This window comes from Erinaceus europaeus, chromosome 12 (genome assembly GCF_950295315.1).
Source record: "Erinaceus europaeus chromosome 12, mEriEur2.1, whole genome shotgun sequence".
Lineage (NCBI taxonomy): Eukaryota > Metazoa > Chordata > Mammalia > Eulipotyphla > Erinaceidae > Erinaceus > Erinaceus europaeus.
In genome coordinates, this window is record NC_080173.1 from 83357860 (window position 1) to 83380956 (window position 23097).

Here is a 23097-nt window from a genome sequence, read left to right on the forward strand (position 1 = left end):
TGAACTCAGGTGCCCACCAAAAAGCATTCTGGCAAAGAACTAGCAGTGAAATTTATGGGGTTTCTTTCATATGAACTGAACAGGCACAGTTGCTTCATTTTCAGCGACTTCTTAAAGAATTATGGGGATACAGGACTGGGCAGTCAGGTGGTTTCATGGAAAGAACTCACATTCTGGCCCTCACTCTACTGCTTGTTCTCACAGGACGACCCTGGAGGAAACCTGTCCCTATATCTAGTCTCATTTTTTTTTTCTCATCTGTAAAATAAAGGCTCTGAACTTTGGGCAATTCAATCTTGGGAACCAGATTTTTCTCCCCCATAAATAGAAATAATGGCCACCTCTCTGAAGCTCAAGTGCAATGATGTCTGTGGAACTCTGTGGCCTCTAAGAACACTGTTTACAGTTATTGATCATTGTTGGTCACACCATGAAGCCATGAATCTGTCACTGCCTGATGTCTGAAGCTGAGAGAAAAGTCTCACATACTCAAGACACCTAAGAAAGTAAATCGACCTAGCTCATGCTTAAGGCATCAACTAGTTGTTTTTACTTTTGTTTTTAAAAATGGGTCCTCATCGTAGACAAGCCATTATGCATGTTCTTTTTTATTTTATTTTATTTATTTTTCTTACCTTCGGGGTTATTATTGGTAGGGCTCAGTGCCAGCACTACAAATCTATTGTTCCTGGCAGCCATTTTTTTTCTTTTGATTTTTTTGGATAGGACAGAGAGAAGCTGAAAGGAGAGTGGAGATGAAGATAGAGAGGGAGAGAAAAATATAGACACCTGCAGACCTGCTTCATTGCTTGTGGGGAGCTGGGGGCTCGATCCGGGATCATTGCGACTATCCTTGCGTTTTGTACTATGTACGCTTAATCCAGTATGCTACCACCCGACTTCCCATTATGCATGTTTTTTAAGGTGGGTATGTTCATGTTTTCCATGGGGAGAAATGTGATTTCTGCAACTTTTTTTTTTTTTTTTGCAGAGAAATTCTCATGGTGGGGTGGAGACAACACTTTCTTCAGTCTAAAAAAAATGGCAACACTGTTCACTAACATACTTTGATGAACCCACTGTAATCCGTAGCTTTCTCTACTAAGCATGTTGAATTCTACCCTAGTATCCTGTGTAGCAGTCACAACATTCAAGGAAAGTTGGGAAACAGGCCACTCATAACTCTCACCCTCCCCGCCACTGCTTCCCAGAGTCTTGAGATTCTCTCTGGCTGCATTGCCTTAGTTCATATCTGACCTATCACTGCAGCCAGAGATGAAATGTGCTGTTGGCTTGGTGAGGCTGTATGATCATTTGTTGGAAGTGGTGATATGAATGAGCCTTACCATTAAAAAAGAATGTTTCAAATAGGAATCAGAGACTTCTGAAGAAAATGCAAAATGAAAATCTGAGGCCAGATAAAGGGCCTTGTTCTGCATCTTAGCAAATTATAACTGAGGCCACAATGTTTAACCTGTTGACCTGATAGGATTTGATCCTTGTTTAGACCAACTCACGCAATATTGAGTGGTGATCAATGTGGACTCAGACCAATCTATTTCTCTCTAGGCCTGAATGGATCTCCTTAGAGGCATCACATTTTGAAAACTTCCAATATGTTTCCAGTCACCAGGAACAAACCTATGGCCCCTGAATTTTTGTAGCCACAGGATTAGTTTTGGTTCTTCTATGTCCTTCTTGGGCCCTTTTTGGGCCCCATAAAAACCAAGTGATTTCTGCAACTTTTGCCTTTTGGTGTGCAAACATCATCGCATATTCATGCACTCAAGATCTAATTTTAGCTGCAAGAGACTTCATGATAAGATGTTCACATAATTAGCCAGCTTTCTTTCCCGGGTGTGGAAGCCTATCTATTATTCTCTCTCATTTACACATCACTGAGATTATCAGAATGTGTCTTCTTTTTTTTTTTTAATTATATATTTTGGTTTTTCAAAATTAATCCACAACGGGAGATGAAATCCATGAAAACTGCATGTTTTCCCACAGGTTTTTGGAACTTCATAGTCTTATTCGAGTTGGAATCTAGAGTCAGGTTTTTACTGTTCTGTTCTGGGTGGTTCTGGGTACACTGACCACATTCTTCCCTTCTGGACAAGTCTCTTTTCATTCCCTGGCTGGCTGGGACAGTGACTTCTTCACAGAGAAGAAAAGAGCTATAGGTGTTCCCTAACTTGGACAGAGATACATGGACTTTCCTAAAAGGACAGACAAGCCGCTTGTCCCATGTTTCTGAAATCTCCCACAGACTGGAGCCTTCTGGGGGATGGTGCCTGCTGAAAATTGTAGCCCTACCTGGGTGTTTGCACCTCCCTGCTCACACAGCAGCCCAAAACATCTACCAGGGACCTGGTGACTGGCTGAGTAGACTGATTTGCTGGAACCTGGACCAGCCTGACTTCACCAGCCCATTCATCTCCATGCATGGCTAAGTTCCACCACCACTACGAGGTCATGGGGTAGGGGGAATCGTGCTGGAAGGAGAGGTCTCTGGGCATCTAGAAGCAGAAAAGGTACATACCTGTCTACCAAGAGGCCTGGGCTGGTACTGTGCGGACTCCTGAGGTGATGGGGAAAGCCCAGTGGATCATGTCCAGCTTTTAGTCCCAGTCAGCCCTCCAGCTACACCTCTGCTGTCTGTAAGACCCCTGAGTTTTCTCCCTGATGACTGTCCTGTGTCGGGCAGCCCTTCTGCTCTGCACCATTGCTGATAACTCACATCAGTTATAGACCATAGTATCAGCGATGGAGAAGAGCAGGGGGGCTGTCCAACAGTCCTGTAAGACCCCCTGAGTCTGTAAGACCCCTGAGTCTTCTCCCAGATGACTGGTGAGTGAAGGCCAGAAATGGAGAGGTCAGAGCCCCCACTTCCTGTCACTCCATGTTGCCATCTCCTTAGAGACTTAAGGTTTCTTCTGGGAGATAGGAACTCCCTGGATGTCTTCCATGGCATTGTGGGAATTCTTCCAACTGCAGGGAGACAACCTCATCAGGAGCTTCATGGGCTTGGCTGTGCATCACAATGCACCAGTCAGCATTAATGAAATGCTGATCTTTCCAGCTGTAAGCTGAGGAGAGAGAAGCTATGGGAGGATCTAGACCAATCTGGACACTGGTTAAGCTCTGAGGAGAGCTCAGGAAGGTCCTGGAGGTCCTTAGGACCTCAAACCACGGCTTGCTTGGCTTCTCTTTGAGGAAGGACAGTGACATTGGGCCTCCCAGCCCTGTTGGTCCCCATGGGGGAGGGTCTCAACCGACCCCCTCAAACAGGAAGTAGAGTCAGGGTATTCCCTGCCCAGCTTTCCAAATCCCACACCCCATCTCCTCTCCTGATGCTGCTTGCCTGAGACTTCTCCAAGACATTTCTTGAAGAGAAGCAGGGGTTCAGTTGGAGTTAGCCCAGGTCTGGAGAAGCTGTACAACTTGTAGACTGATAGATGCAGGCCCACCTGGCTTCCTGCCTCTCATAGGAGTCATGGGACAACTAAGCACTCCACAGTCTGACCACCCCCAATCAACTCTCCCCACTTGTTACCCTGCATCATGTTCCCAGGTCCACTACCCTCTCAACACCCCAGGCCTGAACCCTGGCCATTACAGCTTTTTTTTTTTTTTTTCTTGCTGAACTGGGCCATGGTCATGTGTGATTTCACCATCTTGAGCCAACTTTGTAATGTTTGTGCAAAAACAGGTGCACAACCACCTGGTCCCTTGAGCCAACTTTGTTTTTTTCATTCAGGTGTGTATATATATATATAGAGAGGGAGAGAGGTAGAGAGGGGGAGAGAGAGAGATAGAGGTAGAGAGGGAGAGAGAGAGAGAGAGAGATTGAGATTTCCCAACATTGTCACAACATTCCTCATGTGGTATCAGGGCTGGAACCTGGGTCAGGCACATAGTCTACTTGGTAAACTATTTTCCTGGACTCACAGCTTCACTTCTGGGCCAGAGCTGTGTAGGAAAAAGTGAGTCAAGAAGGTAATTATCATCAGCACCTCTGCTCCTACAAGGCTGAGCACTAGTGACCTGAAAGACAATTCCTATGCGCCTCTGTCAGGAAATTGTGAGGATGTGGTTGAGCATGGCAGGGCTTGACCTGAGGAGTGTGTCTATCCTGTCAGTCTCTCTCTCTACTGAGAGGTTGAGCAAGGAGGGACAGGAGCAACCCCAAAGGTTTGCCTCATATTATCAGACTCCCTGCCTCACAAAACACCCTTCATTTCTGATACTATGGCCATTAGATAAAAAGAAAGGGGGAGATGTTGGCAAATTGTGAGGATGTAGTTGAGTTTGGCAGGGCTCACAAAGCACCCTACATTCCTAATACTATGGCCTATCTATATAATCATTGTTTTGCCTGAAAGATCCCCACCCATTCCATTCCTTTGATCTATCTTCTTTCTACACTCAAGAGCCTCCCTGCCTGCAGGGTATTATTAATCCTACCAGTTAAAACCCTCACAACTGTTGCTAAAGAAGTTCCTACCTTTCCAGCCCCATTTTGTCTTTCTCCACCCCTTTCCTAGCCATTTCCATTTCCGACTTTCCACTTCTGGGTCTGTCCTTTAAAAGCCATGGCTCTCTGATCAATAATTATGTATTGCATTGCCTTGCACCACGTGTTTGGTTCGTGAGTCATCTCCCTCGTGTTGCTGAGTTAGTAGCAGCCCAGGCTGGCTCCAGTTGTGTTCTCTTCAACCAAGAGAGTACGCGCCTGGGAAGAGGCACCCCCATGCTAGCCCGGCACCCCTCCTCTGTCCTTCCCTACACATCCCTTGCTCCTGTGCTCCACACTCCATATTCCTTTTTGTCAAAACAAAACACACCAAGGTTTCCCAAGCCCCTGGGCCTTTGCACACACTCTGTTTCAGCTGTACTTCTCCATTACAATGCGGGGATAATTCTCTCAACTCTCAAGGCCAGTTCACAGCCACTGTGATGCCTCTGAGTTCACATAGCACATACAAGCCCTCCCAGTCCCCCAAAAGACTCAGCTGGGGCTAGGGCCCATACTATGCAAGGTCAGCAAGCCACAGGTGTCAGGGGATGAGTGCCAACCTCCTCTTAAGGAAATGAATGAAGTGAAAAATATGTCAGCCATGCATAAACAGATAAAGCATATGGGAAAGAGCTTGGTGACAGAAAGTGAGGAGCCATTTAACAGGGGCCAGAGAGGGCATGGCCCAGTGATGGTCAGACAGAGGTTAGACCCAGCCTCTCCTTGAAAGACACAATGGTGGAGCATGCAGTTCTGCTTTCTTAAGACCCCTGGCTGGAACCCACAGAGAGTGGAGCTGTCCAAATGGGTGGAATCACCAGTTGTATTCTTCCCTAGAATCTCTCCCTCCAGAGTCCCCCTAACCCCCCTTCTACAGGCCCCTGAGGTCTCTGACTCCCTTGGAGGCCCAGCTCCCTCCCTGTCTCTGGTATCTTGCACACACTCAGCTTCCTGGGAAGGACACACATTCCCCAGTTGTCCTGGGAACAGTGTTAGAAGGTAGGCCAGGAGGCCCCACTTCAAGGAACATTCACATTGGAAGGGGCAAAGGGAGGACACAGAACTTGTGGCAGGTCCTGAGGTCTTTGTGTGCACTGGTGGGGGGAAACCACTCCTACCCACAATTCCACCAGACCATCAACAGAGAAAGGGGTACGGCTGTGGAGTTAGTGGTGCCTAGCTGTCACACCACACACCTTTATGGGATGTCACACACAGGGCTGGGGCCGCTGGACTGAGCAGCAGTAGTCCAGGAGCCCACCCCCTCTCCAGTGTCCTTGCTGCTCCTAGCATGAAGGCCTGCCCCATTGAGCATCCAGAGTCAAGTGTCTGTCTCTGTGTGAGAAAGGCAGACAGATCGACAGCCTTTGGGATCTGAGCGTAACTGACTACCTCAACAAGTCCTAGGGTGTCAAGTGTCTCCTGACTTGGGCAACCTGGTGCAGGCACTGTGAGTGTTGAGTGGCTTGTCAAGGTGTGTCTGTCAGAAACTGTGGCCACCTGTCCAGGGACATTTCTTCTGCCCTGGTGATAGCGTGTCCAGCTCTCCCTGCAGGAAGCAGTATCCAGGTCAGCCTCTCTGGTGTCCACGGACCCAGCATCTGAGCACAGGCACGGCCCAGGAGGCCAGGCGGCTCTCAGCAGCAGGCACACACTGCTGAGATGAGACTGGGACTCATCATCTGGGCACATACTCCCTGGGCAGCCCAGCCCCACTGTGCTCACGCAGGGCCTTGTCCACTGTTCGGATATAGCCATCGATAAGGTCCTTCATCTCAGGGGTGAAGGGCTCAGGGTCGTGAGGGTGCCCACCGTGCCGCCGGAAGCTGCCCTCCTTGTTGTTCTCCACACACAGCAGCCGCTCCTCGCTCACGGACACATTGAGGAAGGCCACCATCTCCCGCAGCGTGGGTACCAGGCTGCGTCGCAGCTCCTCGTAGTGCACCACCAGCAGCCGCTTCCCGTACTTGAGCCAGTCCAGGACGTGCGATGACCACCAAGACGCGTAACTGTTGACAAAATCTGGCCACTCTGGGGTGGGGAGAGAAGGGGTACAGTGTCAGGACCTGGCCTTGGGGAGCCACAGGATTTTCTATCCTCCATCCTGTAGGGCCAGCCTCTACCCCAACCCCCTGCACAGGAAAGCCTGGTGTCTCTGTGTGAGCCAAGGGTGAATTCCAGGCTGCATGTCCACCCAGTGGTGCTTCCTGTGTGAACTGAGGAGTCCCCGCCCTGCTGGCCCTGCTCTGCACACCTTTGCTCTTCCAGTTGCGGTCAGCTGCGTAACCCAGGTGCCCGGCGCACTTCCTGTTGAACTCAGCCACCAGGGATCTGTATGGGTTCCGGATCAGCAGGATGGCCGAGTCAAACATCTCGATTTCCCTCTTACCACTCTCGTGGGTCTTCACACAGATGGTGCGCCGGCTCCGCCAGTGGTCCTTTTCACCCTTAAAGCCTGCCGGGGAGTCAGGAGAGGGCCCCGCCGGAGGGAGGTGTCACAGTTCCCCCTTCCCCACAGCAGCAGGCGTGTCTGAAAGCTAACCTGCATCTTGGAGGGAAAGCCAATATAGGGGACATGAGATACACATGGAGAAGGGCCTAGGGACACTGGGAGGACCTGGGGTTACTGACAGAAGTGACTGCCACATAGCTGCTCCCTACCCCCAGAGAAAGTGAGAGAGGATGGTATCTGTGAGAGAACCAGAGGCAGAGTGTCTCCTGGAATATCAAGAGGCAGAGGGCCTGAGCTTGTATATCTTTAGATACACAGTTGGGTATTTTATGGCAATTTGACAAGAGCCTCATAATAACCTTATGAGTTAATCTCAGCTGTTGGCATAGCCAGAGGAGGCTCAGAGTGGGTATGTGACTTGTCTATGGTCATGGAGCACTATGGCAATGAAGCCAGGGTCCTCTCTTCATGGCTTTCTGCATCCCTGGGAGGCCTCTGGCTTCCATCCAGCTCCCCATGGTGGGAGCTGGATCTCCATCATTAGGCTTAAGGGTTGTACACAGCTGCAGCCCCACTCTCTGAACTAATGCTACTTCCCTTCAATGGGGTCTCCTGGGAGTGGTGTGGGATAGCACCTGAAATTAGTCTCCTGGTCACTCCCAAGGCGGCCCATGTCACCCAGCTCCTGGAACATGTCTCCTACATGCTCTGATGTTATCTTGGGCTCTTGGGAAGGTAAGTGAACCCTCCTCCTAGTCTATTCTCAATGGATGGGAAGCATTTATATCTACAGCAGGCAGTGAGGTGTGCTTTGATGCTTGCTAAATGCTAGTCTCTTTTGAGTCTGGAAGTCTGTGGGTTCCACCCACTGAACTGCAGCATGTTTCAAACACAGCTCTGCTACGGGTCAAACACCACAAGCCTGCTTTGACTCAATCTGTCAAAAAATAAATAAATAAATAAACACACAAAAAAACTGGGAAATCCCAAGAAAGGGTCAAACTATAAGCTGAGTCAACTTGAGATCTGCTGTTTGATAGTTCTGAGGTCCAGTGCTCCTTTCTGCTTCAGCTCAATTCAATAGCAGCTCCTTTCCCTTGCAACTCAGATGATATTAACCATTGACAGGTTTGGCATCTGGCACTAAAATGTCATCCTCCTTTCCTTCCTCCCTTCCTACTTATTTATTTATTTGTTTACCAGAGCACTGCTCAGCTCTAGCTTATGCTGGTGCAAGGGATTAAACCCGGGACTCTGGAACATCAAGCATGAGAGTCTCTTTGCATAATCATTATACTATCTACCCCTGCCCTGGCACTGGATGTCTTGCAAAATCCATTGCTCTGAGGCTCATATACAACTGGTCCCATAAGTCTTCAGGGTGTGCTGGGTGAAACAGTGTGTTCCAAATGTTAACATCTGCTATTCAAACCATTAGTCAGCTAGTCATATGTGGCTACGTGCAACTGCTTGACTAAGGTAAAGCCTTCTAGATGAACAAGGCATACAATTGAAGCCTGGGCTTCAGAAGATAGGAATGGATGAGTCCTCTGGATGAGGTCAGAGTGAAAGGACACTGTGCTTCATCTGGTCATGCCGCTGGGAAGTGCCCATAACTCTAGCTTCCTAAGGATGGGGGGTGGACGGTATGGACAATTCACTTGCGCCTTTTATTTTTCCCAACTAGAGCAAGACTGTCATGGGTGGTAGATGATTCCGGAATGCACTGCCAAGCTCAGTCTCTGTTTTCTCTAAGAGTTACTGATAGCACCATTTTTTCATGAACCAAAGTCTAGTTAAGAAACCCAGAGAAGGTGCTGTCACACTTAACCTTGTGAGAATCTATTTCACCAAATTTGGACCCCACTTGACATGTATGAGGTCCTTATTTCACAAACGGCATGCGGACACGAGCCATTTTAGTTCACTTACTTGGCAGAGTAAATCCTCTAATTTTTTTTTTTTAATTTTTTTTACCAGGGAGGAGATTAGAAATCAAGAAACACTTGAAGAGTTTTGGACATCTTTTTTTTTTTTAAACAGAATTTTGATGAGCTGACTCTCTGCCTCAATGTACTAAAAACTTAATAAATTAAGGAATGAGATTCATCTGATTGTTGAGATTTAAAAAAATCAAGAAAAAAGCACTTACAGAGAGGGAATTCATGACATGAAATTTTCCCTGTGGGACAGGTACTACCACATGAGTTTCTATTCAGTGTGGTCCTCACACTGGAGACACCAGCACCATGTGGGATCCTGTTAGAACTTTGGAAAAAGATAGTACGTCTATTTTAGGAGTTCTGGCGGTGGGGATTGTGTGGAATTGTACCCCTCTTATCCTATGGTCTTGTCAGTGTTTCCATTTTATAAATAAAAATTATTTAAAAAAGAAAAGAAAAAAGAATTGCCCATTCCCAGGATCCAGCAGCCCAGGAGCTGTGTTGGATTTTATAAGCCCTCCAAGTGACACATCCCAGGCACACTTGAGCTTCTGAAGCAGTGCCTGAGGCAGTCCCTGCTCCACTGCTGTGACAGCCCCTTTTACCTTTGTTGTAGAGCGTCCCATCAAAATAGTAGCTCCCTGTGTAGAAGCCAGTGGCGTGCTCTATGAGGTGCCGTGCCCATGTGTTCCCAGCTCCTGGGAAGCTGGACAAAGCCACAAACACTTTGGATTTGGTGGGCAGGAATCTCCTGTCTGTGCACCGAGTGTCTGAAAGTCCAGAAATCATCCTTAGGTTACTACTCCATTGCTATATGGCTTCCAGGCTGACAGCTGGACTCCCCTAGACTGGAACTGCTGGGCCAGGATGCCACTTAATAGAAAGGAAACTGCTAAGGCCCAAAGAGGGGAAGGGACTTGCCATTTGTACCCAGAGAACATGGCTCTGCAGCTGGAACCACAAAGATGAATCATCCTCTCTCCCCTTATGCAAGGGGGAGGTGGGAATCAGCATCTTGTGACCCTTAGCCCTGGGGAAATCTCCATGGCCACAGCCAAACTCTGGGCCCCATCATAGCAAAGGTAATATCAGATTTTGTTGGGGGAGGTGGTTGGGGTCTGGTGGGTGGGTTGACACATACTAAACACACAGTTATGGTCAACAAGGCCCTGGGGCTGGACTGATTTCAGGCAGGCAGCCACTCCATGCCTCACCTTCCTCCCTAGGCCCTAGGTTGGCTCAGGCAGGTTTCTGTGACCACTGGGACCCAGGCCTCTGGAAGCCACCATCTTGGCAGTGCTCTCTCTCCGGACTCTGCTTATGTGGTTTTCCTTTCTTCCTCAAATCTCTATCCCCAGAGAAATTCAGAGAATGGGCAGGTACCCTTCAAACTAAGCCCTGCTTCCTATATCCAGCCCCCACAGATGCCAGAGCCTTCAACCCTTCTTATTACCCTAAGATGAGACTACACACCAAGACACTAGGGTTTTCAGATACATGTGTGTCTCTCACGGGGACATACTCAGCTATGGTCAGCATCTCCAAACCCTGGAAGTTCCACCCTCAACTCCTAGACCAATTGCCACTGCAGTGGTGGAGGCAGACAGGAGGGCCCTGAACAAGACCCACCTCACCTTGCATGGGCGTCTGGTAGACCTCACAGTACTCTCCCAGCCGCTGTGTCTCAGGCTCCTGGCTGCACAGGGAACTGTCCACAGCATCCTGCAGGCTAAACTGTGGTGTGGGGTAGGCACAGTAGCACTCCCAGCCCCTGAGGATGGCCAAGGGAAACTCCTGCAGAGAAGGAGAGGGAGAGCAGCATCTCAGGTGAGAGTAAGGACCATCTGCGCATAGCTCATGTATCCAGTAAACCCTAGGGACCATCCAGTGCAGGGATCCCAAACCAGGGGACAGCATGCTCAGCCAGATGTGATATCTGCCCTCCAGTAGCTCCTAGGGGCTGGTGACAAGTCAATAGGCACACACAGTCTGAGCAGAGCTGTGGCAGAGGGGTGAGCCAAGGGTAAGAAGGTTGGGAGCAGAGCCTTAAGCCATACGTCCACACCTTGGCGGGGCAGGGGGTGGGTGAGCACTCCAGCCGGGGCACTGCCTGAGGGCACATATGAGTAGGTCAGAACAGGACAGACAGATCCACACTCAGCAACTGGAGCCAACACACCATCATCTTTTCAAATTTTTACTTCTATTTTTATTGCCACCAGGGTTATTGCTGAGGCTTGATGTCTACATGCCAAAGCCACCATTCCTGGTGGTTATTTGTCCTATGTTTTCTTTTTGATAGAGACACAGAGAAATTAAGAGGGAAGGGGGAGATTCAGTGACAAAGGGAAAGAGAGACACGGCAATACTGCTTCACTGCTCGTGACTAGGTCCTTATGCGTAGTAATGTGTGTGTGCAACCTGGTGTGCTCAACATGCCATTATTTTTAACCAACAGATTGAAGCTCCAATTGGGGTATGGAGTCTCTCCTGATTTTCTCTCCCTAGCCAGTCACCAGAGACCTATCCCAAGCCTTGTGCTGAAGCCCCACTGCTGGGTAGCTGCCTGGCCAGGGAAGTCATCTCTCCACGGTGGGAGAGAAAAGAACAAATCTCAGTCCCTCTAAAGTGCTCTGTGCCCTGGGGTTTCTGGACAACAGAGGGGCCTTGCCAGGCTTAGGAGAGGGGAGACAGGGAGACACCTTGCAGTGTGAGCCAGGTGGCTCTGAGCAGTTTCCTGAGGGAGTCCTGGCTCCCTCTGGGGAGGCTGGCCCCACACAGTAGAGAGTTGGGGTGCCCTCTCCAGAAAGCCCAGGTGTGAATCCACATCTTTGGGGTGGAAAACCCTGGGCAAGGTGCTAAACCTCTCTGAATTTCACCACTGAACAGATGGAAGAAAATCCACCTTGCTTATTAGTTATGAGGACAAGATTAGCACCATCCCAATTGCTGTGCACATAATCGGCACTTTCCCAAGGGAAGGGAGGGCCGGGAGGGCCCTCCCTGGCCTCTTCTCCCCTGCAAACACCAGCCAGGGTGCGTGTGAGCACACAACACACACACACACACACGCACGCACGCACACACGCACACACACACACATACACACACACACACGATTCCCCTCACACTCTTCCCTCATGAGTTTTATGAGTATCTACTTTGTGCCAGGTACAAGGTGGCACACACTCAGTCCCAGTTTGGCTCTGCATGCCTGCCTGTCCTCACAGGAAGCCTGCCAACAGGAACCCAAAGAGAAGCTAGAAGAGCAGCTGGGAGCGTGTGCAGGAGGGAGGTTCAGGCAGGCAGGCAAGGCAGACTTCCCAGCCCTTAGGGAAACGCTGCACAAAGCCTTTCCATTTTTTTTTTTGCTCAGCAAAACCTCATAAATAAATAAAATAAAATCAATAGCATTTTTGGAGGCCAAGTTGACCAAGCTAAGGATCTTGGCACTCACAAGGCCACAGAGGATGATGCCCCAGAGTCCCAACCACTGGAGAGCAGTGCAGAGGAGGGCAAGCACCCACGGGGGGGTGGGGGGGGGACTGCTACTGGGCTTCCCCCCCACCCCCAAACCCCATCAAGGCTGTTCTTGAAAGCACAGGCCAGTTTCCCAATGCCCAGCTGCTCTCTGCTGTCTTCCTTGGTCTTTAAGGTTTAGGGGCAGCTTTGCTACAGTGGCCAGGAATTTCATCAGGGACAAGAGCCATGTGCATGAGGACAGCATGAGGGTACTTTCAATATTTTCACACTCACATCCCTCCACATACATACCACACAAACCCATACTCACTCTGCCAAACACACACACACACACACACACACACACACACACACACACACACACACACACACACACACACACATCACCATCTGCTAGAACCTACAGTTCCCTTTTGAAATGGAAAACTATAAGCTATAAGTAAGTCATCAAAGACTCAAAGCACTCCTCACACTCAACTGAACTGACCTCTTTCCCAAAAGCTGACTTATATCACCACTGATGAATTTGTTCTCTCTTAAAATGTCCTATAAACAGTCAACCAGCAGGTACTTTTGTGTGTCTCATTTTCTCTTGTGCAAGAAAAACAAAGCAAAACAAAACTTGTTAAGTATATCTGGCTTTTTATGTGTCAGTAAATTGTTTTTTTTATATTCCATGTATGGATGTACCAATATTTTTAAAAGATTTGTTTGTAATTCGTGTGTGTGTGTGTGTGTGTGTGTGTGTGTGTGTTGTGATCACTTGGGCATATGCAATGGCAGGGGACCTTGCCTTGCAAGTGTGACACTCTAGCCACTGCAGCACCTCCCAGGTCACCCCGAGTTGATTCACTCATTTCATAGCCATCAGGGTGATTTTGATCTTTATCTATGACAAATGAAGCAGCTACAAGCACTCCCATACAGATCAGTGGGTAAATATCAATGTTTTCATTTCTCACGGATAAATACCCATGGTCCCTGTTTCACTTTTCTCCACTGCAGTTATCACCATTCAAGACACCATGTCTATTTTGCTTATTTACTGACTTCACTTCTGCTGTTATTCATGAAAATGTAGCAGGGGTTCTGGAAGACCTGGGGTACATTGTTGCATTCCAAGTACTTACAACAGTGTCTAGAACCTGGAGCTTAATGAGTGTTTGATGGAAGGGGCCAGTCAGTGGTGTGCCCAGTAAAGTATACATGTTACCATGATAATAAGGACCTGTGTTCCAGCCCACGTGTCCCACCTGAGGGTGTGCAGCAGGTATGTTTCTCTCTCTTTTTTTAAAATATATTTTTAAACTTAATTTTTATTCATTATTATATAGAAACAGAAAGAAAAGAGGAGAGGGGAAGATAGACAGGGAAAGAGATGAAGAGATACCTGCAGCCCTACTTCACCATTCATGAAGCTTTCCCCCTGCAGGTGGGGACCAGGGGCTTGAATCTCGATCCTTGCTCACTGGAATGTTTTCACTTAACCAGGTGAGCCATTACCTGGCCCCTTCTTTCTCTCTCTGTTTTCTTCCCCTCTCACTTTCTCTTTGTTCTATCAAATAAAAGAAGAAAAACTACAACAAAAAAAGGGAAAAAAAATGCTTCTGGTTATGGATTCATGGTAAAGGTACAGAGTCCCAGTAATAAGTTTGAGAGGGAGAGGGAGAGAGAGAGAGAGAGAGAGAGAGAGAGAGAGAGAGAGAGAAAGAAAACTTGATGGATGAACCAGTAAATGAATGAATGGATACTCTTCCCAGATCTCAACTTCCCCAAATCATTGGCTACAAATGTGGGCATGAGTTCCCTGTGGGTCATTTGTGCCTTGGGCATAAAGGGGATTTTTGCAAACCTTCCACATCCACACAAACCTTCCCTGACATCAAGAACCCCAGGGGCTCTGCCCTGCTGGTGCTCCCATTCAGAGAGCACTTCACCGGCACGGGAGATGGCTGGCTCTGTGTGCTTCCTTGGCTCTGAGTACTGCTGCTGATGTTGACATCTTGGTGTCCTCTCTCCCAGGGCTGGGGACAGGCTGCCCCCACCAGTCACCCGAACCCTTTTGCTTCCTTGAGTGGATTAAACTGTCAAGTTTCCCGGTGTTTGCAGAATGACGGGAGGGCTGCAGACAGTAATGTGGTTTTATTTACAACATAACCGCTTCAGCGACATCACTGGCTTCTGAAAACACAGAACAATTTTCAGCCCCTTGGGGATTTCCAGGATATGATTTCCATAAAAATTAAATATTGATGAATCTTCTTTCTCTGCCAACTTCTCTGCTCCACCCTCCCCCATTTCAAGCTTCAATGAGAGAGTGAGCGAGTGAGCAGGGAGAAAGAAAAGTGTGTGTGTATGTGTGTGTGTGGGGGGGTGGGGAGGATCAGAGAAAGTAAGGTAAAGAAAGAAAAAGCAAGAACAGAAAGTGGAGCCATTTCAAGTAGATGAAGGGATAGAGAGAACTGTGAGATTTACACACTTTAAAATGTATGAGGCTAGAGTCCTGAAAACCCATGGAACACACACACACACACACACACACACACACACACACACACACACTTCAGCCTGTGTCAGATGCCAGAATGAACTCACATCTTAGTCTGAATACTTCATCTTCAACTTGACTGTGGGTGTTTGGTAGGGGTGTGGAGGTAGGGTGGGAACTGCACCTGTGGTGTGGGTGAGTGAGTACTCAGCCTAGAGTCAGCTGTTGAGATGGCAAGAGGGCTGGGCCCTCCAGTGGGTGGAGATCCATGTACACAGATTCGGCTACGATCGAGGGATCAAAGAGTGAGCATTCAAACAAGCAAGAACAAGGTCTCAAGAAGGGCCCCTGAAACATATTGCTCCAACTGGACTTCAACTTCTCTATCTCCATTCCTCCCTGAATACTTTACTCAGGATCTCTAGGGTTACATAGAGAAATTTACATTAGATAAATTTCAGAGAGTAATATGCTGGGTCTCCGAAGGTGACAGTGATGCTCAGAGGCAGGTGGCCATTAGCCCAAGACCTCAGGCTGCCAGGGTGAGTGGGCACAGAGTTGCATCTCCTGGCCTCCCAGAAGGACTAGGACTTCATCATACACCCTGCCCTACCCCTTGGAAGGAGAACCTTGAATGTGACAGATTTTCACTGAACTCTGTGAGCCAGCATGGACATTAGTTTTCACTATTCTCATGTGTGTGTGTGTGTGTGTGTGTGTGTGTGTGTATGCATGGATGTATATCAAGTTGGCCTCTAGGACGGAGGATGAAGGGACTGTTACTTTGGGTTAAGTGTCAGACTGGATGAAAATCTATCTGCTGTTAATGCAACTGAAGGTGTATTTCTCTGTGACTGGTTGCCCCCACCCCCACCCCTATGGAATCTGAATACAGAAGGTGCTCTGTGTGGTTTGGAGAGGCAGCTATGGGCAGGTGGAACTAGCCCAAATCTTGCTTTCCGAAGTCCCTGACTTTCCTTTCCTTTCCTTTCCTTTCCTTTCCTTTCCTTTCCTTTCCTTTCCTTTCCTTTCCTTTCCTTTCCTTTCCTTTCCGTTTCTTTCCTTTCCTTTCCTTTCCTTTCCTTTCCTTTCCTTTCCTTTCCTTTCCTTTCCTTTCCTTCCCATTTCTTCCCTTTCCTTTCCTTTCCTTTCCTTTCCTTTCCTTTCCTTTCCTTTCCTTTCCGTTTCTTTCCTTTCCTTTCCTTTCCTTTCCTTTCCTTTCCTTTCCTTTCCTTTCCTTTCCTTTCCTTCCCTTCCCTTCCCTTCCCTTCCCTTCCCTTTCCTTTCCTTTCCTTTCCTTTCCGTTTCTTTCCTTTCCTTTCCTTTCCTTTCCTTTCCTTCCCGTTTCTTCCCTTTCCTTTCCTTTCCTTTCCTTTCCTTTCCTTTCCTTTCCTTTCCTTCCCTTCCCTTCCCTTCCCTTTCCTTTCCTTTCCTTTCCTTTCCTTTCCTTTTTCTCTATCTTTCTTTCCCTTTTTGCCACCAGAGAGAGAAGAAACACCTGTAGCACTGCCCCATCACTAGAGAAGCTCCCTATCCCCTTCAGGTGGGGACCAGGAACTTGAACCCCTATCTTCAAACATGGTAATATATCTACTAGCTGAGTTACAAGACCGTTCCAGGACTCCCTGGCTTCTGATCCTACTTATTACTAACAAGCTCCAGGCATCTCTGAGCCTTGGTTTTATCTGTCAAAGGAGTCCAGGAGTCCAGCTTTATGATGAAGGGTTCTGGAACCAGACAAGAGGAGAGTTTACACTTGGATGGACTGAGTTTTGATTTCTCCCTCTGTGAGAGGATCTGATGGAGTCAAAGACAGGTGTGCTTTTCAGAAAGCAGTCAACCACTTTGGTTGGTCTAAATCCAGAAGGTTAAATGTGGGCTGTGGTACAATGGTTTGGGTCTTCCCTTGCTATCTGCTCTGCATATAGAGGAGCTGATTCACTGGCCCCTGCCATGTGCCCAACATCAAAGGTGCTGCCTGACTGTTTGAAGTTAAGTTAGAGTGACTCTGGGGAGACCTCCAGGATATCTTCTTTGATGATGGTTCTCTGAAGCCCAGAGCTCCAAGACAGCAAACCCGCCCCATGCAACACCCTGCCCCTCAAAGCCAAACGTCTGTCTGAAAGAAGAGTGGGTCTGGCAGTAGCAACGGGTTAAGTGCACATGGCACCAAGTGCAAGGAATGGGCGGTAAGGATCTCAGTTCGAGCCCCCAGCTCCCCACCTGCAGGGGGGTCACTTCATAAGTGGTGAAGCAGGTCTGCAAATGTCTGTCTTTCTTTCCCCCTTTCTATCTTCCACCGTTCTCTCGATTTTTTTCTCTGTTCTATCCAACAACAATGACATCAGTAACAACAACAATAATAACCACAACAAGGATAAAACAAGAGCAACAAAAGGGGGGGGGACTCCAAGAGCAGTGGATTCATAGTGCAGGCACCAAGCTCCAGCGATAACCCTGGAGGCAATAAATAAATAAGTCTGAGGAAAGACATCGATCTCAAAGCCACCCAACCTCAAGGCCTCAACGAACCAGGGTTTCACTGGCTGTGTGAGAAGAGCAGGCCTGATCTCAGTTCTTCAAACATTTCACACATACACACAAAAAAAGGAAGCAGGGAAAACTGAATGATAAGGGTCATCATTGTCACCATCTCCTGGCATACTGTCTCCTCATGAGCCCACAAATCCACCAAGTTCTCTTCATAAGACATGTCTGCCTCAGCCAATGCCACTTGGCAGACCAGGTCCTGAGGCTCAGGGATACACTACATGACTCACACAAATATAAGTCACAGAGCAGAGACAAGAGTTCATGTCTAGAGCCATGACTAAATAGCCAGTGCTCTACTATCTTCAGAAGGATGGGGTCAGGGAGTTACTTTTCAAAACATACCCAAAGTTTCAAAAGTGAATGTGTAGAATATATCCATATGCTGCAGGAAGTTCATATATGACAATATAGCCCAAGGAAATAATCATCAACAATGAACATGCCTGACGAGCAGACTCCATTTATTTTGGTGGAAGTGGGGCCTTGTGCATGGATGATTGCAATGTTCCTGGCCACTTTCTCATTCAGATCAGGGCGGCGGTTGAGGGGGGGAGTGATACCACAGCACCAAAGCTTCCTCCAAAGCCACAGCACCTCCCGTAGGTGCTAGGGCTTGAACCTGGGTCGTGTGCACTGGAGCAGTGTCTGTAACAGCAAAGGAGAGGTGAGGAGAGGAGAGGAGGGGAGGGGAGGGAAGGGGCAAGAGAGGGGAGGGGAGGAGAGGGACTGCTGTGAAGCCAGGGAGGGTAGAGCCTGGTGAAAGAAATCTCTGCATCACATTACACCCAAATGGAGTGAATGGCAGGAAAGACCCAATTCTGAGAAACAAACTCTGTAGGGCAAGTGCAAAGCACCTCACTTGGATAATGTGCTACTTTGCCATGTGTGCAACCCAGGTTTGAGCCCAGTCCCCACCACACTGAAGAGGGCTTTGGTGCTGTGATCTCTCGCTTCTCTGTCTTAAAATAATGATGATGATGATGATGATGATGATGATGAAGTAAAGTAGAAAGAAGAAAAGAAAGCAGCTCTGCATATGGATAGACACACGTATGCATATAAGGGACAGACCCAAAGGGTAAATTTAGTTGTTTTTGCCAATGTGATAACATTAGAGATGAATTTCATTTCTATATTTGAATCTCCAGATTTAATATATTACTTTATTTATTTTAATGAGAGGGACAGAGATAGAGATAGAAAGTAACACCCGAGAGTACTAGTCAGCTCTGGCTGGTTCTAGGGATTGAACCTAGGACCTCAGAGTTTCAGGCATGAAAGTCTTTCACATAACTATTATGCTGTCTCCATAGCCATATCCCCAATTTTTCTAAAAGATGTGTATTACCTTTGTACTCTCTAGACCACAATAACAGTTTTTTAAACACACTTACACAGGATAATATTGAGCACTTTACTATAGGATTTTAATAATTTATTTTAAAGATGTATTTGCTTGTTGACAGAGAGAGAGACCAAAGCATGGTACAGCTCTGACACATGGTGATGAGGGGACTGAATCTGGACCTCTGGGACCTCGGGCATACAGGTCTGGTGCGCTGCCATAATGATATCGCCTGGCCTTCCTAGAGAATTCTTTCAAAAGAGACTCAAAGTTGCATCATATTGGTAACAGACTGGAATGAATATACAGATTTTTGACAAATAATTTTTTTTTTCTTTCAGAGCACTGCTGAACTCTGGCTTATGGTGGTACTGAGGATTGAATTTGAGACTTCAGAGCCTCTGACATGATGATTATTATTATAATTATTTTGTATAACCATTACACTGTCTCCCAGCTCCAGGGAATCGCTCTTAGCATCATGGTAGCAATTCACAACACTCAGATCTCTACATGCCTGGCCTTTAGACAGGGTGTGACATGACATGTCACAGGCCAGCAAGGACACCAGGATGGGCTGAGTCTCTTGAGGTTCCAGTGGGCTTAGCCAGACCAGCTGCATGGCAGACAGCAATGAGCCACCGCACAAAGACATGTCCTTCTATGATGCAGGTAGCTGGGCGTGTGCCACCAGTAAATGGCCAAGGAATAAGCCTCACAAGGACACCAGCGGGAGACCATCCAGGTGGTTGGTGCTATTCACAGACAACTCAATGCACCTGAGAGGTTAAAGGGCAAGGAGACAGCAGCCTCCCCCCACCCTTCGCCTCTCTCAGTGAAACCACTGGCAGCTAGCTGCAGGGAGACCAATCATCACATCTCAGCACAGGAGTGTGGCGGCACTGCTCTTGTTAGTGATGTATTTGCAGATGCTGTTAGATTTCACTCATCAGCCCCACTGCGGGGACTCACGCACCCACAAATAGTCTATCTGCTTGCGCACGAATGGCAGGTTTCCAAATTAATTACCGCTGATCCAAACTGGTAGCTATACGTGTGCCTCTACTCCCCCACTCTGCTCATTCTCACCTTCTGTCCCAGTGAAGGGGGTGACAGCATCTTGCGTGCTGAAAATGAACAGTTTTTCTTCCCTCTCCAATGTGAGAGCAGAAAATTAGACAAGATCATTTTACCGTGTTTAAAAACACATTACATTGGTCAGGTCCTTCTTGCTGGCAGAGAGTCAGTTCATTAAGATGCTGATATTGCCCCAAATGTTCTTTTTCTATCAAACTGCACTCTCAGAGCTCTCTGAACCCATTGTAACTAACTGAGGGGAAGAAAAACAGTAGATTTTTTTTTCTATCTAGGGCTGGAAATACACCTCAGATGATGCTCAGAACTGGGGCTCCACAGGGAGGTCTTTCTCCCTTCTGCTTCTGGACTGTTGCCTCCTGCACCTGTAGCTCTACCCTCAGCATGGAGCCTGCCTTGATTAGCCCCTGGCCTTCACCCCCAGGCTTGGCTGGCTCCCACCCTGCCCCCGACCCCGTAACAACTTGTGCTGAACCCCTCTCCTAGCATGAAAGTCTCTGAGCACGTCTCCAATGGCTGTACTATAGTCCGATGCATGGTCCTGGCATCACATAGCCATGTCCACATTTGGGCATGATTTGGGGGGAGAAGTGAGATGCCGCTGGAACAGCCCTGCGGCCTCTGTGCCACCAGTCTTTCTGGAGAAAAGGTGCTGGACACTTCAGAACAGGAAATCACAGATAGATATTCCCAGGGTTCACCTTTTGCCCACCCTCAATGCTTAAGAGAGGTGAGAGAGCAAATCATTCTTGCAGATGGGCTGCAGCTGCTGTAGACACCTGTGGGGTGTGGAAGCCAGATTTGGGCACTGCTGAGTCAACAAGTACATCTAAGCATGCCCCAAGGGGAAGGCACTGGCTCTCGAAGGGGGTGGAGGATGTGGTTCTGCCTGGTAGGGGTCACCTGGCCATGTCACCTGAATTGTCAAAACTGGAGGGAGGTGTAGAGAAAAAAAGGTAGGCAGGATGAGTAGTATGCTACAACACAGGGATCTGAAAAATCAGACTGGAAGGGCCACCAGGTGCCAAGGTTGAGAACCTTGACCTACAGTGATGGCAGAGTTCCCACATGGTTCCCACCAGGAAGCACAGAGTTGAGAGTGGATGTGTTGGAAGAAGTTGAGGGAGGAAGGACCACCCAGAGATGGGAGTGGTTACAGGCGTGGCTTAGAAGATGTAGGCGGGGTTTTGGGTTTATATCTTTTGGTCTTTCTTGGGCCCAGACAGCAACTATGTAAGTTTTTCCTCTTCCCTTGCTCTCTCTTCCAGGATCACAATGTGACCATCAAGCCTGTAAGTGAGTCAGGTCTCCTTCTCTCTCTCTCCTTTTATCTCTCTCTCTTTTCTAACATGTTTTTGTGTCCAATAAAGTTTCATTTACCTAAACAATTATGCTTTCTCCTTAATTCATTGTTGAGATTATGTGTGATGAACTTTGGGGGAGATGAGGAGAAGCAAGCCTCAGCCTTTTTGTCCCCCTATAACAGATGGGTGTGTCAGTCCAAGGGGCTTGAGTGAAGTTACCCTCAGCAACCACAGGGTGCAATGAAGGGGAAGGGAGGACAGAGAGCCTGGGAAGCAAAGGTTGGCTCCATGGACAGGTTTTTCCTGCACACTTGCCATCTGGGGCATTTTCCTTACTTTATAGCTAGAATCCCTAACTCCAGAGCCGACACATATGCCCACTTCTGTCAAACCTTTTCCAAAGCATCTCTGAGAGGGATTCCAGGGACTGTTGCTTCCCCAAAGGGAACCAGAGAGTACACCCCACCCCCATCCCAGAGCATTTCACCTGTAGCTATGGGCCATGCCAGCCGCTTCACCCCCTCCTGAACACACTAATAGAAAAATATCAAGTTGGGAGTCAGGCTGTAGCACAGCGGGTTAAGCACAGGTATTGCAAAGTGAGTGCAAGGATGGGCTTAAGGATCCCGGTTCGAGCCCCCGGCTCCCCACTGCAGGGGAGTCGCTTCACAGGCGGTGAAGCAGGTCTGCAGGTGTCTATCTTTCTCTCCCCTTCTCTGTCTTCCCCTCCTCTCTCCATTTCTCTCTGTCCTATCCAACAACAATGACATCAATAACAACAACAATAAAACAACAAGGGCAACAAAAGGGAATAAATAAAATAAAAACTAAGTTTAAAAAAAAAGAGAAAAATATCAAGTCTTGAGTTTAAGGATTCAAGACTCTGTGATCTGCCTCTCAGACCACTACATCCAGCCTTTGGACAAGTGGGCTACTTCTACCACTAAATAACAACAACAACAATAATAAATCACCTCACCCTGGCCCAGATGTGCACTCCTCAACCCACCACCCCTGCCTGCTGTCACTGCCACATCCTCCTGCTTTGGGCCTTCCAAAGAGTCACAGTCCGCCTCAGAGCCCTCCTCCAAGCCCCTCTCAAGTCTATCACACACTGTCTGTGCTCTGCCAAGTGACAAGAGTCACCAGGGCTCCCGCCCCCATCTGTGAGCTTGACCTTACAAGTGGGGACTGGGTCACCTCTATCACTGGGCTCTGCTGGCAGCCTCCATCCTAAGTGTCCAAGCGTCAGCATATGCGCTTGGTCACCTCCCACTAACTATTTCTTGCCAAGATCCACTTTGAACTTGAAGCTGGAAAATGATGATTCTGCTCCTCACAGCTGCAAAACACTGTGGATCTCAACAATGGGGCTGACGGAAACATGCCCATCTCTTGCCCCTGTCTGACAATACAAAGGAGGCCAGAGGGAGAACAGTCCTTCAGGACACAGCCCAGCGCCGGTGCACTCTAAGGGTCTAGGCCATTCCCAAGACTCCTGGCTGCCCTTTCAACATGGTTTTGGCTAGAACAATTCACAGCAGCTCGGGGAAGAGCTGAGCAGGTAATTTGTCCTTGAAACACACCGCAGAGGGAGGTCTACAAGGTGTTAGGGAGAAAAATGGCATAAGAGCCCGAGATCTTGCCCGCAGGTAGCTTTTGGCACCTGTCCCGATGTGAAATTGCAGCAACCTGGATTTGTGCCCATAAATACGAAGAAAAGCTGAAAATAGACGTTCCTTAAGTTCTGTGTCTGAAAGCACAAGATAGAACTCTCTGGACCCAAGAAGAGGAACCTGTCCCTCCCGCCTCTTCCCCAAGAACGGGGAGGCACACCTCCTCAAATTGCACCTGGAGCCACCTTCCCCCAAAAAGAAGTCTCAAGGGGTGTCTTGTGTACCCTCTCAAACATTCA

At 48.2% G+C, this 23097-nt stretch overlaps 1 protein-coding gene across 1 annotated transcript in view; it reads right to left on the reverse strand.

The window, feature by feature from the left end:
• Nucleotides 1-5682: 5682 nt before the first annotated feature.
• The window catches only part of WSCD1 (WSC domain containing 1), a 46167-nt gene continuing 28752 nt past the window's right edge, over nt 5683-23097 (reverse strand). The window contains exons 6-9 of the mRNA XM_060204198.1: nt 10549-10708; nt 9520-9684; nt 6774-6974; nt 5683-6550 (exon numbers count right to left, since the gene is read on the reverse strand). Coding sequence (XP_060060181.1) covers nt 6198-6550; nt 6774-6974; nt 9520-9684; nt 10549-10708 — 879 coding nt within the window. The 3' untranslated portion in view covers nt 5683-6197. The remainder of the gene's footprint in view (nt 6551-6773; nt 6975-9519; nt 9685-10548; nt 10709-23097) is intronic.